Source organism: Anopheles darlingi, chromosome 3, assembly GCF_943734745.1.
Source record: "Anopheles darlingi chromosome 3, idAnoDarlMG_H_01, whole genome shotgun sequence".
Classification (NCBI taxonomy): domain Eukaryota; kingdom Metazoa; phylum Arthropoda; class Insecta; order Diptera; family Culicidae; genus Anopheles; species Anopheles darlingi.
The window spans coordinates 28,483,257-28,499,652 of NC_064875.1; the positions used below are offsets into that span (position 1 = coordinate 28,483,257).

Consider the following 16,396-nt stretch of genomic DNA (forward strand, 5'->3'; position numbering starts at 1 on the left):
TATGCGCAAAATGCAGATGCAAACAGAGAGCTCGCGATAGGATGTGTGAGATTCGAAGATATAGGGAGAAAGAGAGCGCTAAATCCAAGAGCTGCCAAGCATATGCGCCCTTCACTTGCCACTGCTGCCACCGTCGCTCTGAATGATGATTTTGTTCTTTTCCCGCGTAACTTTCGTTAGCGAGGGACGTGAAGCGACCTGTAGCTGCTTGAGATTCTGTTGCGGGATGTCCGATTGGAAAATTTTGCGCTTATCGCTACCATGATAGCGCGATAGGACCTGTAACTTCGAGAACAGCTTGTTCTTCGGTCGCTGATCCTTCTCCACCGCAACGATCACCGCCGGTGGAGCCGGTTCCAGGGCCTGTGCCGTTCCGCGAAGCGAAGTACCACTAGGTCCTGCAGCGACCGGTAAGGCGGCAGTTCCGCTTGCCCCTTTGTAATGTGTCAATTGCTTGGAGGTGTGACCACCAGCCCTTAGTGCTGGTATGTCAACCACCGATTGCGCATCGGTATCGTACTGCACGTGGTTGATGTGATGGTAGCGCGCAGCAGCACCCGAACCCAGCACAAATTCTGCCGCCGTCTGTGTGTGATACGGTGGAAGCGTACCGTCCGGTAGGGTACTCGAGATCGAAGCCGAAGTATCGGCCGCGAAATGGCGCAGCATTAGATTGAGCTTGGTTTCGTGCTGCTTCTGCAGTGCCACGATCGACCGTTCCTTCTCTAGTCGCGTCTGACGGATCGTGTTGGTAAGTATCTTTTCCTGCCACTCCCAGGCGTCCTTTTCCCGTTCGAGCGAAATGAACTGTAGCTCCAGCTTGCGGCTTGCCTCCTTCAGATCGACCACCTTCTGGAAGTACTTGTACAGCAGCGTGCGCATCTCGTCGGCCGACAGCTTGTTCAACCGCGCCATCAGCATCTGTTCACCCTTTTCCCGTTGCAAACTTTCATCCGTATCGATGCTACGCCGCCCACAGATCAGCTCGTTCTTCATCTCGATCGCTGCATCGATGGCTTCGATCGCTTCATCGCACTCGACCAGCTTACGCTCCTCGTCGAACGAAGGGCGCTTATCTTCGCGCAGCTTACGATCGAGCTGACAGCGCTGCTCCACCAGATGGTCGCGCGTTCGGCGCAGATTGCGTATCTCACAGCGCAGCGATTCCTTTTCGGCGCTACGCTTATTTACGTAGCGCTTCAAGTTGCTCGACTTCTCCTTCAGCACGTGCTCGATGTGCGAGATCCGTTCGTTCATGTTGCGGATCTTGCTGCGGCTTTCGTTTAACTCCAGCGTTCCAGCGCCCGCATTCCCGGACCGTACCGTACGTGCTGCTTCCTTTTGGACCGCCTCCAGCTCCTTCTCGAACCCCTCGCGACGGTCTAGTTCCTTCTTGAGCAACCGCTGCAACACCTCGAGCTGTTTCTGCGAATCCTTGATCGATTGCTGAAGCTTTTTCTTCTTGTGCCCCGCCTCACCCGCTATGAAACCGATCGATTCGAGATCCTTTAACCGCTGCTCGAGATGTGATGTGTGGCTCTTTAGCCGATTGATCTCGTCCTTGTCCGTACCGTTGACAACCGCCTTCCGAAGTTGCTTCTTCGTCTTCTCGTACTCGGCCTCCAGTTTGTGCTTCTTCTTGCTAAACCGTGACTTGGCGACCGATCGCGTTTCGCTGTTTTCTATCAAATCATCTATGTACTTCTGCTTCAGCGTGATCGTACGGCGAACCTCCTCGATCTGCGCGTGGAACGATTCGATACTGGCCTGACAGATACGCAAATTGCTACCGAGCGTATCGAGCTTCTTGTCCAGTGCGGTTGCGACCGGTTGCGATTCCCCCTTCAGCGGCAGTATGAGTGCCAGCTCGTTGCTGCTTACCGTGTCACCATCGAAGATCGACTTTCGTCTGGCCGGATTGTGGCCGAAGGTTTTCGGTGCTCCGTCTCCGGTGGCTGGTGGTGTGGTAGCGTCTTTTTCCTCGTGCTCTCCCGAATCACCGGCCGGGGCAGCGGGTGGATGTGTTTGGAAAAATTCCTGATACTTGTCCGTGATCAGTTGGTTCGTTTTGGTTTGAAACGTCTTGATGTAGCTCTGGATGCGTTCGCTAACGTCCGTCAGGTGCGTACAGAGATCGGAATCGCTCTCGTTATCCGACTGAAACTGTTCCTTCCCACTGCTCTGGAGGGTTGTATCCTCCGCCTCGTCAATCTCTTCGATCGGACCCAAACACATGCGGGCATTCGGTTGCGCACCGGTAGGCAAACTCATATCGCTCGAACTAAAGCAATCGTCACATTCCGCCTTCAGGTACAGCCATTCCTCGATCTGACTACGCTCGGTCTGATTCAGCTCGCAGGTGCTAAACAGCTTCGTAAAGAGACTTTCCGCATTCTTCAGCAACTTTACCCACTGCTGCGAAGCAAAGTACAATCCATCGAGATTCGCATTGCCACCGCCGAGATCTTCGTTCAACGGAACCACCGGTACGTTGTTGTCGGAGAACGTGTTCATCACGACGTTGTTCACGATCTCTTCGGCGTGCTCACCAAACTCCAAATCGCGCATCGTCGCCTTCGTGTCGAGTTGAGTCGTATCGACGCAAAGAAACAGCAACGTTTGTGCTCGTCCTCCGAACGAATCCTTCAGGAAAGCCGTCAATACCGAGTCATTGTACTGATCGCTGCGTCGTATCACGATGTCCTCTAGCTTCCGTAGCCCACCATCCATCGGATACGCTTCCTCGTCCGCCATGGCACGCTCCGTTCCGCGTAAATCACAAAAGCTAACCGTCGATTGTCGGTGCTGGTTCATACCACCGATCGAAGTCCACTGTTGCTCTAGCACCAAGCTCAGTATGCTGTGGTTTTCCGCATTCCGGCGATGCATCCCGAGCCCGAGCAGCGCATACGTATCCTCCACCGAGAAACACTGTACCATGGCCGCATTCTCCAGCACATCCAGCACATCGCCTTCCGCCGTGATCTCGCTCCACGCAATACTGATCGAAAATACTCGCTCCGGATGAGCGTTTAGCCGACAGAAAAGATCCCGCACAAAGCACAACACAATCCCTTCGTCACCGATCGATTCCGCGCCTCCCGGGCCACCGTACAGGGTGAAGGTTTTCCCCGTGCTTTTCGCACCGTACGTGACGACGGAGAAATCGTAACCCTCGAGCACGGACTCCATAAAACCGGCAATCGACTCGAAATACAGTTCCTGATTACCGATTCCATTGCGAAGCACGTGCGAAAACCGGAACGTATGACCATCGCCACACCGTACACAGTTTTCATCCACCTCTTGGTCCTCCGGTCTCGATGTCGGTGGCACGACCGTTTTGTTGTCCTCCTGCTGCTGTAGCCGCGGTGCGGTTGGTGCGAACCGCACCACTACCTTCACCGGTACGTTCATGGTCTGGTCCAAATCTAGGTGCATGATGCAGAAACGGAATGATTAAACCAGAGGGAAATTACACCACGCTAATAATTGCCCAGCCTAGAACTTTACCATCGATCGGGTTGCTGCGTGTCCTTCTTCTTTTTCGGCGAGGATTTACCGGCTAATAAGGCCACATGTCCTAACAGATGTTCCGGATGTGTGTTGGACCGATTGGGTGCAATCGGATTGGGCTTTCCGTAATCCTAATTGCAGAAGATCTTGCCGTGATGATTGCTGGAAGCAGAAGCCAATCGTTAGGGTAGCTAATCCTTGCGGAATCACGAACCTTAAAGCTTTTACGAGATGCGGTATCCGATGGTGTTCGTTGGAGAATCCCGGAATCGCGGTCGCAGATTTCTGCCCTCTCCCGCAGCGCTGTAAAAGGATTTAGAATCCTTTTCCGTGGTTTGAGCTCGGTCTTTTTGGGGATCTTTTGCGGTGTGGTTCTCCAAGACGGTTCTTGCGATTTCCGGACTTATTTTTCCAACGAGAACAACGGGGGGAATTGCAAACGCATTTTTAGCACCTTTTTTATCACGAAAAAATGTTAAAAATGAAAAAAATTCCCTCTTTTTACAGCGATTTCTAAACTCGGATTTTTAACCTCAAAGCCAAAACAACAGTTTTTTAAGGGTGTTGTCCACTTTCCGCTTCGAATTTAGATGAGCAATTTTCTTTTTTTTTTTGCGTCGAATGTTCGTGTTTATCAGCCACCATTATGATTACTTATCATTTTTATCAGATACACCACATTTTTGTAACCAAATTTTAAAAAATCGAAAAACCAAACAGATTTTTGCACTTTCTTGGGATAGAAAAGTAACGGAGCTTAGATTTTGCCTATCTCGCTCTCGCACAATAGGCTGAGCGAAAAAGAAAATAGTCCAAAATCCTTTACCTTTCTTTCTTGAAAGGAAGTGGTGAAACCCGCTAAAATTTTTGGGAAAAATTCAAATATTACCACACATAAGCTTTCTACTAAATTTTCACTTTGAATTCTGAATTGTCTTTTAATTCACATTTGAATTGACGTGCCTCCTTTCGTCCTCGAACCTAGGGCCGGTCAGGATATACTGGGACGGACTCTACTGTATCTACACACGCGGGGCAGTGTGGGGACGAGCCTCGCCCAAACCCATGAAAATGTTCTCTGAAGTATTCATGCTTAAAAAGGAGCTGAGTCAGGTGATAGTTTACCTTACCATGTCCTCTAGCCACCCACCGCTCGATATTGGGGATGAGACGGTGCGTTCATCTGCCACATTAATCGTTGTCTCAATCCCGCTGCCAGTTAGCTAAAGAATTGCGCCTTGCTTCCTTGCGGATACCCGGAAAACCGCGCCTGGCACAGCACTTGCCTTATCAGGATCGTGATAGTCATAATTGCTAATATCACGCCAAATGCTACTGATCGTACGGAAAGCGTAAGTGACTCTAATGGCCGCTGGCCAGTGTACCATGTTAAGGATCAGGCAGTTCTAGCCAAAATCTCGGTTTTATGATGAACAACGATCAGGCCACGGCCCCTCATTCACAATTCCACCACACCTACCGATCGCTTCCTGTTAATTTCCAACCATCCGGACCATATCGTCGGCAAAGCCGGCAAGCAAAGTCCAAACAAGCAACCTCAAGAAAAACAAGAAATAAAATATGACAACTAATACGAATCCCAAGAGTTTTGTTACTCCAAGGAATGAAGAATTTGAACAAGAGCAAAGAGCTCACATAAATTATACAATAAATTTGTACAAAAATCCGAAGTAATCAAACCAGTAGCCTTTGTCATGAGACACGCGGTCTGTAAATTCCCTTGCGATTCGCGCTCAATATGTTCATTAGTAATTACTACTATCAATTATTATTAATTAATTATCCTGACAACATTTCTATTAATTTTAAACCAGCATCAGTAGCAACATTTGCTTACACGTATTGGTAGACGAAGTATACGGGATTGAAAGTGTGCGATTCGAGCATGCAGCTTGAGCCATGTGCGCTGTTAACGACGCGACAATCAAATCAGAACTCAATTGAGTTCGACGATTACATCGCGAAAAATTACAACGTACGCTTCACTATCTTAGACGTTCGCATTTGTAGCTTCTCGGCCTTATCGTCTAGACAGCGGCCCCCCTTTCCGTTTTATTGTATCCGAAGCTACGCATCATAATCTTACCAATCATTAATACTAATCGCTCTCGCTGCACACGCAGCACCGCAATCTGCGCCGCGTTCGGAGTCAGTCTCACATGAACCGAACATCTGTTCAGCGAGAAAGTGATCGAATCTTATGATCGAAGCGATGGAGTTGAAGACAACACCTGGCCCGAGAAACGGAAGGTATGTACCACGTGTTCGCCACATGTCTACATGTGTCTGCAAATAAATGTGAAGAGTTAATGTTGTTCTCTCCCCGACCAGTGTCCTACCGACTACAATGGATGATGATGATCACTATGAACCATTTCGGCACCGCAGTGTGAAAAAACCAAGCTCGTAAGTTCCGATTGTTGCCCGTTGCCTAACCGGTCATTAAAGTCACAAACTCTCAACAGCACCAGCGGTACGCTCATGCACATGCTAAAGGGATCGCTGGGCACCGGTATCTTGGCGATGCCCTCGGCTTTTCGTAACGGTGGCCTGGTGTTTGGTGTGCTCGGGACAACTCTCGTTGGCGTCATCTATGCACACTGCGTTTATCTGCTCGTGAGTGAGGCAAAGCCAACCGACCGGACTGGGTTGCTTGCTAGGATACAACGGGTGATCTCGTCTTCTTCTCTTCCCCGCAGGTCTCTACATCACAAAAATCCTCGAAACGCATGCGCGTACCACAACTTGGCTTCTCGGAAACGGCCCAAAGTGTCTTCCAGTTTGGTACGCACGGTACGCACCGGTTCGCCAATGTTGCCAAGTAGGTGTACCTTAGCATGTACCTCGTAACGCACCGGTGATTCTCTTATACAATTTTCATTCGGTCGATTAAAAAACGCAGGGTCTGCATCGACTACTCGCTGATGATCGTCAGTTTGTTCACCGTCTGTGTCTACATTATTTTCATCTCAACTACACTCCGGAGTGTAATTAACAGCCTGGCGGGTCTTGCTTGGGACACACGCATCTACATCCTGCTGACGGCCGTTCCATTGATCTTCGTAACGCAGGTCCGTGACTTGCGCTACCTCGTACCCTTTTCGGCCCTTGCCAACATCCTCATACTGTTCACGTTCTGTATTACCCTGTATTACATCTTTCGGGAGCCGATCGATCTCTCCGAGTGTCAACTGTTTCCTGAAATTACCGCTCTACCATCGTTCTTCGGGTGAGCCTCGGATTCCTCCTTAAAGTACTCGATGTGATCTTCGCTTTTATGTATCTCTCACCAAACCAGGACTGTGGTATACGCAGTGGAAGGGATTGTTGTGGTGCTACCGATCGAGAACAAGATGAAACACCCGGAACATTTTCTATCCTGCCCTGGAGTACTTGGAACGGTCATGACCTTCATTACGCTACTATACAACGTGACCGGCTTTTTCGGTTATGCACGCTACGGTGCATCGACGGAAGCCAACGTTACGGCTAATCTTGGTAACGATGAGGCGTAAGATAATGATTGGTTAAAGAAAGTGGTACTGGAGCCTTCTGTGTCAAAAAGGATAACTCTTCCTCTTCCTTTTCCATCGCACTTGAAGGTTGGCTCTTTCGACGCAACTCCTGACAGCGTTAGCGATCCTGTTTTCACTCGGCATCTACTACTATATACCGATGGATATAATGTGGCGCAAGGCAAAGCACTTGTTCATTCCGGAGCGTCATAACATGGCTCAGATAGCCATACGGTTCGGCATTCTGCTTGTGTTGACGGCATTAGCATTGGGTGTGCCGGAACTGGAACCATTTATCGGACTTGCGGGCTCAATGGGCTCGGCGACGCTCGGATTGCTTACACCCATCATGCTGGATACGCTGTATCGCTGGTCGGTTCAGGGTAGCTTCGGCTGGTACCGATGGCATTTGGTCAAGTTTTCTTCTGGCATTCGGTGTGTTTATCCTAATCTCTGGCACCTACTTCAGCATCAAGGATATCGTGAGCATCTACAGTTGAGCGAGTGGAAACTGCTTTATCAGAGCTAAACGAATAAAAGATGAAAAGCGTTTCAGTTCGTTCAATTTAGTTGCTCTAGTAGGCATATATTTTTTACAGTAAGACACTCATATTATGGTGGCATTCTACGGACGAATTGTTCACTACCAAAAGGCGCACCGAGAATAAATAAGCCGAATAGGGTAAGTATTCCATTATTCTACATATAATATAAGTTTAAGAAAGTACCATTAAAGTGTATGAAAACATACTCGCTTATGCTTATGCTTTTCTTTTCATTCCAACCGCTCACGCGATTAGCACTGCTTAAGTTACGACTGCTTGAAGGATAATAGAGGTGCCTTGGGATGTGCTTGCAAAAGCAACATGAAGGACTAAACGATCACGATAAAACTGGTTCAAATACTGGGAGAGCATCATCTTCTTTCATCTTTTCATTTGTTCATATTTTTGCTTTCGTGCGGATACCTGGATTGCCGCGCCTGGCATAGCACTCACCGTCTTCCTTTATCAGGATTGTGATAGACAAAATTTGCTGCTATCACACCGACTGCTGCTGTGGAGATCGTACGGAAAGCGCACGTGTTTCTGATGGCCTCTAGCCGGTGTACCCTGTTCAGGATAACTCGGTTCTAAATCGCTCGTCAGGGATTTGGAAATGGAATGTAATAGAGGGTAAGTATCCTATCACAAACTCCTATCGCGGTCAGACTAGATCACCCACATGTATACAGTGCACGAAATCAAAATAGCATCACCATGTTTTTTTACAATATTTTTCTAATAACCTCGTTTACAATGCCGATCTCTACAGTAATTTTATCCGTAGACTCTTTACCAACAATTTGAAGTGTTATGGAGCATCGTTTTTGAAGTATATACATTTGAGCCCAATTTTTCGAAAAAAGGGTGCGAAATAAAAATAGCACCACCTTATGTTAATTTCAATTTTGACCTCATTTCAAAGAACTTTATTTCGGTTTTCACAACGATAGAAGTGTACCCTAAGTGCGTTCATTGAATGGCGAAATCACTTTTGTCCCTTTTGATTTAGCCACTATGGGTTGATCAGAGTATCTAAAGTTCTAGAAAAAAGTAACAATCCAAACCTACCATGACGCAGACCTCTCTAAAAAAAATGACACAGAATTCATCGGACACTCACAGCTGTTGAAAATTAATTGAAAAGTAGCGATAAACTTGATTCCATCGAGAAAAATGGGAAGAAAAGTAAGCTTTCCCCAAAGGATAAACGGGGAATTCGTAGAATTTCAATGAACCAATGAAAAGCATCACAAATTAGAGCGGAATTGGTGCGTATGGCTACGACACGTCTCGTACAACAACTTTTGGCAAGTTATGGGTACTAAAAGTAGCGCAAAAGCCATGGAAAACCCAAACTAACTGAACTACATATGGTGCATCATTGCATCTTCGCGGAAAATGACATTTTCTGACAGAAGAATAGAAGAACGCGATCGTTTCGAGTTAAAAAAGGTTAAATTTGATATTCCAGATGGTTTTCAGTACTACTGGCACGATATGCACGATAAACCAGATGGAAAGATGACCAGGAACTTTGGTAGTAGCTCAATGGTTATATGGGAACGTTTTCCACTTAAAGCTTCCGTTAGTGATAATTACAACAAAAATTAATTGGGAATATTACGTAGAAATGTGGGAAATAAGTTTAATTGACCATTACGGGGCATTTAAGGTGCCGCATTGTGTTTTCGAACAAGATAATGCTGTCACCTCACACCCACCGCACCACACAACTCACTAAATAGTGGTTTTCTGATAAAAAATATAGAGGCTTTCGATTGTCCAGCTCTTTCTCCGGATAAGAATTGCTTCGAGAACCTTTCGTGCATTCTTGCACGTCGTTTGTATGAAAACGGAATGCAATTTGACGACGTAAACATGCTCAAATGTCGAGTTCGGGAGTGCATTGGAGGAGATACACAGGGGAAAGCTCAAAACCCTTATTTTATACATGAAATCGTATTTAATTGAAGTCATCTGAAAGATTTACACGTAAAAAGACTATTAAATATTAAAAACATGATGAATTTTGTTGAAAATCATTGGTGGTGCTATTTTTATTTCGCACCCTTTTTTAGTTTACCTGGAGTTACTAAAAAACGGATCCACAGATCAAAACTTTTCAAAGCTGGTTTAATCCGGAACACATTTTAGAACATATAACAGAAAGCATTGAGTTAGAGCTCAATTATTCGTCTGTTACAGAGAAAAAAAGTAGGTGCTATTTTACTTTCGTTGGGTGTAGAGGGTGATCTTCGTCCATATACTTCCTCTGACGTTTCGGAGCTTGTGTTGGTCAAGACGACGACCAATACATCACCAAAGCATGATATACCACATCGAAGAGGAAGCAGTTCGTTTTGTTACGGGCGTCGAATCGTGAATTAACGGACATAGCGGACCCCGCAACTCGACCATAGAGGGCACAAAATGTCAGCAATGGAAACAGGAAGACAGACGATGATAGCAACCGAGCTCTGCGCCATGAAGGAGTTTACAATCGACTGTTGAGACGCGTGATCATCAGTTGCGTGTAGTCAGTGTTGAGATGTATTGATTGTTAAGTTGGATCGATGATGTCCACGATCACTTTATGATCCGATCTACAGCTGTTTACTTACCCGCTTCTACAGACCACAGGTGCTTTGGAACAAATCAAAATGACATTTCTTTCTTCATGACTTCAAACAGAGAAATTATGTTTGCTTGATTATGTAGCTAACGATTCGAAACATCCTTGTCATATTTAAATTTTATTCTATTTAACTTCAATCTGCTATTACTAGTACACGCTATCTGGCTTATCTACATGCTATTGATCGGAACGATGATAACAGAAATAAAGAAATAACGCTCTCTTCTTCATAATTGATTTGCGTACAATTGTTTATATGTCGTTAGAGCAATGTTTCTATCTGCTACCCTTTCTAATATATCTTCTAGAACTTGTTGTGTTTGTTGTGGTATGTTTTCCGGAAGCGATTCTAGAATTGTTTGCAGTTCATTTATATGTTTTTCTATTGTCTTTAAATCCCATGCATACCATGGTTGGTTAGCCTCTTTAAGGCACAATCCGTGATTAATGATGTATTTTACTACGGCGTTGTAACCATTCTCTATTGCCAAATGAAGAATACTTCGCTCATTTCGATCGTAAACACCAACACAGTCCATATTATAACTTTCTACCAACCAAGTAAAAACCTTGTAACCCGAGGAGATCGGATCCGAAACACAATAGTGACCAGCATTCCATCCATTCTCCGAGTTAACTTCATTGGGATCAAGCTTTTTCTCTTTTATGAGGTATTCGAGCATATCATAACACTCAGATTGTATGGAAAGATGCAGCAAATTAGCGTTTCCTTCATATCTGCTCGCGAGGTATTCATATACTGGCGTTGCAGTCTTACAATTATCATTCCACAGTTTTTCCAACACTTTCATGATTAATTGAAGCAATGATTTGTTGACCTCCAGCTGAAGCTTTTCAACCAAAAATTGTGTCATCGAGAGCCTTCCATACGCAACTGACAGAATAAGCAGAGACAGATAGTCTCGATTCAAAGTCACATCATTGGACAATTGATTGATGACCGGCCATTGTATTTTCTCCTCAGTAATCGTGGCTGAATCAATGTTGTCATTTTCCTCATTCTCAAACTCAACCTCCATGCTTGGTTTAATGCCTTGTAAGGTGCGATAATGACCAAAGATAATTTTAAACATGTTGGTTCTGTTCCTTCTGATGCACTCCGTCATGCAGGCAAGCAATTCGTTGTTAGTGCTTCTACCCAATGCTTGACGCATCTGATCCTCATACTCAATCATCAGATGTTCTAATGTTGTGACCGATCTATACTTGATTGTTGATCGGCAGGCATCTTGCACAATATGATCTTCTACATTCCCTTGTTCCGTTATATGTTCAATGTTTACTGGCGAGAATCTGTTTAGTGATTCAGTTAATTTATGTAAAAGGTAATCAAAATATCCATTGAATGGAAGTTGTACTGCTATTTGACTAAGCTCGTCATAACATTCTCTGTAGCGCGAGCATTCGTCTGAATTCCTTATTTCATGTTTGCCTATGCGGCCAAATCCGAGACGAGTCTGAATGATATATTCTACCGTTCCAATGTTACCAGCCTCAACAGCAACATGAATTACACTCTTTCTTCTTTCGTTAATGTTGAAGCAAAGCTCCTTGAGTTTATTCCTGCGACTTTCCGTCAAGGCCGAGAGCGGAAAGCCATCGGATGTGATCTCAAGCACCCGTTTAGTTATCAATACCAGTAGATCATCAGTTTTAGTGTAAACACATCTCCAGGTACTCTTACATGAACCATAGTAGTGGAAGATATTCCATCCATTCTGCTCATTGACGGGCATGACATTGACCATGTTGTGTTTGATCAAGAACTTGGCCATACAGCCGAGTCCAGATTGTGTCGCAAAAAGTATCACATTTCTACCCTCGGCATCTATTTCACCAAGCTTGGAGATTCGTTCAAACAGATATCTGTAAATCGGATTAAAATCAAGCTTTTCGAATGGACATCCATCTGATTCTGTTGTTCCCGGTTCATGAATATGTGATCGATGTGCAATATCCATAATATCGATTAGAACCTTCCAATCGATGTTTACGTTCAAGGTTTCAAACAAATGTCTTATCATTGATTCATTTTTCAGGCATACAGCGACGGCCAAGAGTTTCAATTTACACACCTCCTCCATCGATCGGTTGGCCGATAGAATCGTTTCAACTTGCCTGACCAAATTCTCTAAATTTACTGACCCCAGATCATATCCTTCGTCGTCACATTTGTCAACAACTTCATACAAGTTGGGATGCTGATCCACGTCGTTTGGATTGAGTAGCCATTTGGTGACTTCAAGGAAGTATAGTGATCGCAGGCTTCTTGCTGTGCATGCTACCCAATCTGCACCATAAATCAGTGGTGGAATCGCGTTAGGGAACTCACGGTGCAAATAGTACTTAAGGTATAGGGATCTGCATTTCATTGCCATTTGGTACAACTCTTTGGCATTCTCTTGGAGTAACAAGCGGCCACTATTTAGCTCTTGGGACTCCTCGCTGTCGGTTAATGAAATCTTAGCTATTTGCTTGACCAGCATACAAAGTACTTCTTGATGCCACCATTTCTCTTCAACAGATTTCGATATTTCGAGAATCGCATGATAACATAATGTTATGTTTGGTATGGCAATAACGCTCAGGCTTCTGATTTCGTTAAATTCATTCTGACCCAATTTACGAGCCACAATGTATTCTACTATGCCTCTCAGTCCATTTTCCATTGCGAGATGGAGAATGCTTTTTTCATTCTTATCGAAAATGTTAAAGCAATCCATGTCGCTTGCTTTTGCTTGCATGTAACGGAACAAATCATTTTTATCATCATCAACACAAGAAGCTCTGATGCCATCGTCATCATCATCATCGTCATCATCAACTTCGATTATTTGTTCAGCCCAAAATGGGCGTTGATTTGAAGCAAGCAAATGAAAGACATTCCAACGGTTCAACTTATCAACAGCCTGGAAGTTGATGTTGTATCGCTCTATCAGACATTTTGAGAACTCGAAGAGGTTGGATGTTATGGCAAGACGAAGCATTCTATTCGCTTCGACGTCGCTTATATTCGATGCCTGATCCAACAGACATTCATATGCCTTGCTTGGTTTTATTGTTGTCTCGCGAGGAAGTTTCGAAAACAAATGATTAGCGAACATTGCTAAAGAAAAGACAAGGCCGGCGCAAAGGTTCAACTTGCATGATTCTTTCAAGTATCTCAGCATAGATGGTCTTACTGTTACCACACACACAGTCAACAACGAGAGAATGTTTTCATCAATCATTAGTTCAGTTGGTATTCCCTGTTTTTCCCAACAGATGTTATTTGTGAAATCACAAACTGTATCCATTTCTCCATCGTTGAAATAATCAATAAGATAACATTCCGCGTCACTTTGAATGGACAAGAATTGAAAATCTTTGATCGTAGCTCGAGAACAATAGAGATCAACAAAATATTTGAATTCAATTTTGTAATCTTTTAGGGCAGCATATAATGCGCATTTCATAAGGTTGTCATCTTTTAAAACTGATGGGTCATGTGCCATAAAGTACTTCAACATAAAACAGGAATTACGATGCAACGCCAAATCGAAATACGAAATCATCCCTCGAACGAAGTGCATTCTATCAGCCGCTTGAATTACACTCTCAAGCATCCAAACTGTATCTTCTCTAATATTGTCTTCTAGAATTTGTATTTGGGTAGATAATTTGTTGACAAAGTCAGCAACCACTTTGTCACAAAATTGTTTCATCTTTTTGCAGGCATCGTGTGACTCGTACTCGATCGCCTGTTGACTCAAATATTGCATAACATATCTAGCATATTTTGCAGCTTTACGAATTTTATCGTTTCTAGCTAAAGCTATGTGTTCGTACAGTACATCTACGTTTATTGAGGCCCCGTGATGCAAGAGATAAAATATCAATCGTGGCTTGTCCATTTGGAACGCGTAATCCAAAGCAGTCCAACCGAATATTTTTTCTTCGCAGTTTATTATGTCAGATATGATGGAATCTTCGAATAAATTTAGCCATTTACGTTCAAAATCGAAATGGATGGCCAATAGATGCAGAGGAGTTCTCTCTCCATCATCTCTCACAAAGAGTGGGTTTTTAATAGTAGAGTTTTGGCTAGTAGAAAGTAATGATTCTACTGCTTGCCAATCGCACTCAATGATAGCATGAGGTAGTGGATGGTTTTGGGTCAGAATTATATCAATATACTTTCTTAATTCTTTACGCTCGCGATCCCAGAAGGACTCTAGACTAGTTATTTTTATCCTGTCTTGTTGCTTCCCTTCCTTTTGTCGCTGGATAAGCCACCAAGCAGCCAAGTATTCAGCAAAAGATCGATGAATAAAGACAGGAGCGTCATTCTGTATTCCATGAATTATGCCAGTTTTTTCATCGCCATCGAGTATTAGTTTCTTATAATCTTCTGCCTGGAGTGTTTCGTCTGCCGATAGGATAGTGGCCAGCTCATTTTCGTCAAAAAAAATCCAAAGTGCCAATAGTCCATGGAGCAGTTTCGTATCATTTATCTCCTTCTCAAATCTCTTTCCTTCACCTGGTTTATCTACATTATTTTTATCTAGCCCCTTTTTGTCATACAAACGATGTAGAATTTTTACCTTCACAAATTCTTCCACTATAAAAGACGGTTTTGATAAGTTTAAGATCGTCTCAAACAGCTTTCCTTCTGAAGAAATACCGTTGTTTATATTTTCATTATGATACACACTATCCTCAAGAACGTCTACTGCCATCATCAGGTTTAATGGAACATCGCTCATGTCACCTAAACTACAAAGTAACATGTAACACAAAGATTTAGTGATATCATCGCCAATGTTCCGATTACGCCATTTCTCCTTCATCATTTTATAAAGCATAGATGCTTTGTCTTGCACCAAGAAAGGTTTAAATTGGAAAAACAAGGGATCCATGAAAGCCGTTTCGAATTGTTTTTTAAAACCGTATGGTCGGCTGGTAAGATATATTTTCTTCACTCCTTCAAATGTTTCAAACAGAGAGAGTAACTCTAAAACAACCTCCTTGTAATTAGGAGCGATTTCATCGAACCCATCAAACAGCAATACCATTTCACCTGCATTCAACTTTTCTTTGAATATTTGCAATACGATTGAGTTGGAAAAACCGTGTTGTTTCGTAAGATCTTTGCTCACATTTGCTTTTCCATCTAAAAGAACTAAACAATTGGCAGACAAACTGCACACCTCATCCATTTTCCGTTCAAGTTGAAGCGATGAATATGCCAACTTATATAGCAATCTGATCGCTTTCGTTTCATCGATTTCATTCGCCTGACCAGCAGAATTCTTTTGACCTTTTGGTGTAAATGGTTTAAAGTCAGTACAATGATCGGACAAGTTACATCGAACAACCCAGAAAGAAGGATTTCGTTGCCGCAAATGCCAAGCCAACCATGTGAGGTTGGTTGACTTTCCGTGTCCCGCTTCTCCCAATAATATCACGACCTTTTTACCTTCGTAGCCATATATTGTTTCTTGATTTTTCTTTGAAATATTCACCTCTTCGAGCATTTCATTGAAATTCGTGTCTTTTTTTAACCATGTCGTTATTTTCTCGAGAGTGATTTCTTCCCGCAGGGCATAGTTTTTGCTTTTAAGTTTGTCACTCCACCATGTGTGCTCTATGTCAACGTTCTTTATCTCTAAATCATAATCCGAGAGGATTCGGTCGTAAATTTCTTCGATTGAACGTTCTCTGAAACTATTAAGGAATATTATGAGCGGAGAAATGGCCGTTCCCCATGAAGAAATACTCCTTCGGAATACCTCCCATGATTCTTCTGTCAAGTCACGAAGGCAAAAGCAGTTAAGATCAGATGGGATGTTATATGTTTCCCTGACAAGAAAGATATGTTTTGCAGGATTCTTTAGGATATATTTTTTCCATTTCTGTACGAGACGCTGAACCGTTTCTAACGCCTGGTTGCGGATAATGACCAAACAATAGTCAGTGTTGTCACGAAGCACTGTTTCTACAATGTGCGAAATGTAGTGCAAATCCGTCTCCTTTAAAAACAGTTTAGCAATATAATCTTTACTCTGTAAAACCAATATATCTGATAGTAGCTTGGCACCAAATTGGATATCGTATGCCTTAACTTGCAGAAAGCTTTCTGTTTCAAGTTGCCTGTACAAATC

General features: G+C 43.7%; 1 protein-coding gene and 1 pseudogene across 1 annotated transcript; one reads left to right on the top strand and one right to left on the bottom strand.

Moving 5' to 3' along the window:
• Positions 1-103: 103 nt before the first annotated feature.
• On the bottom strand, positions 104-4,035 carry LOC125957814 (kinesin-like protein costa). Its single transcript, XM_049690796.1, has 3 exons — positions 3,745-4,035; positions 3,514-3,678; positions 104-3,431 (listed from the first exon to the last, which is right to left on the bottom strand). The coding sequence occupies exon 3, from the start codon at positions 3,415-3,417 to the stop codon at positions 112-114; it is 3,306 nt and encodes a 1,101-aa protein (XP_049546753.1). The 5' UTR covers positions 3,418-3,431; positions 3,514-3,678; positions 3,745-4,035; the 3' UTR covers positions 104-111.
• Positions 4,036-5,737: 1,702 nt separating this feature from the next.
• On the top strand, positions 5,738-7,552 carry LOC125957825 (proton-coupled amino acid transporter-like protein CG1139; annotated as a pseudogene).
• Positions 7,553-16,396: the final 8,844 nt, after the last annotated feature.

Bases quoted from the DNA above. Each gene is read 5' to 3' on its own strand.
- LOC125957814 (XM_049690796.1), bottom strand. From the start codon at position 3,417: ATGAACGTACCGGTGAAGGTAGTGGTGCGGTTCGCACCAACCGCACCG.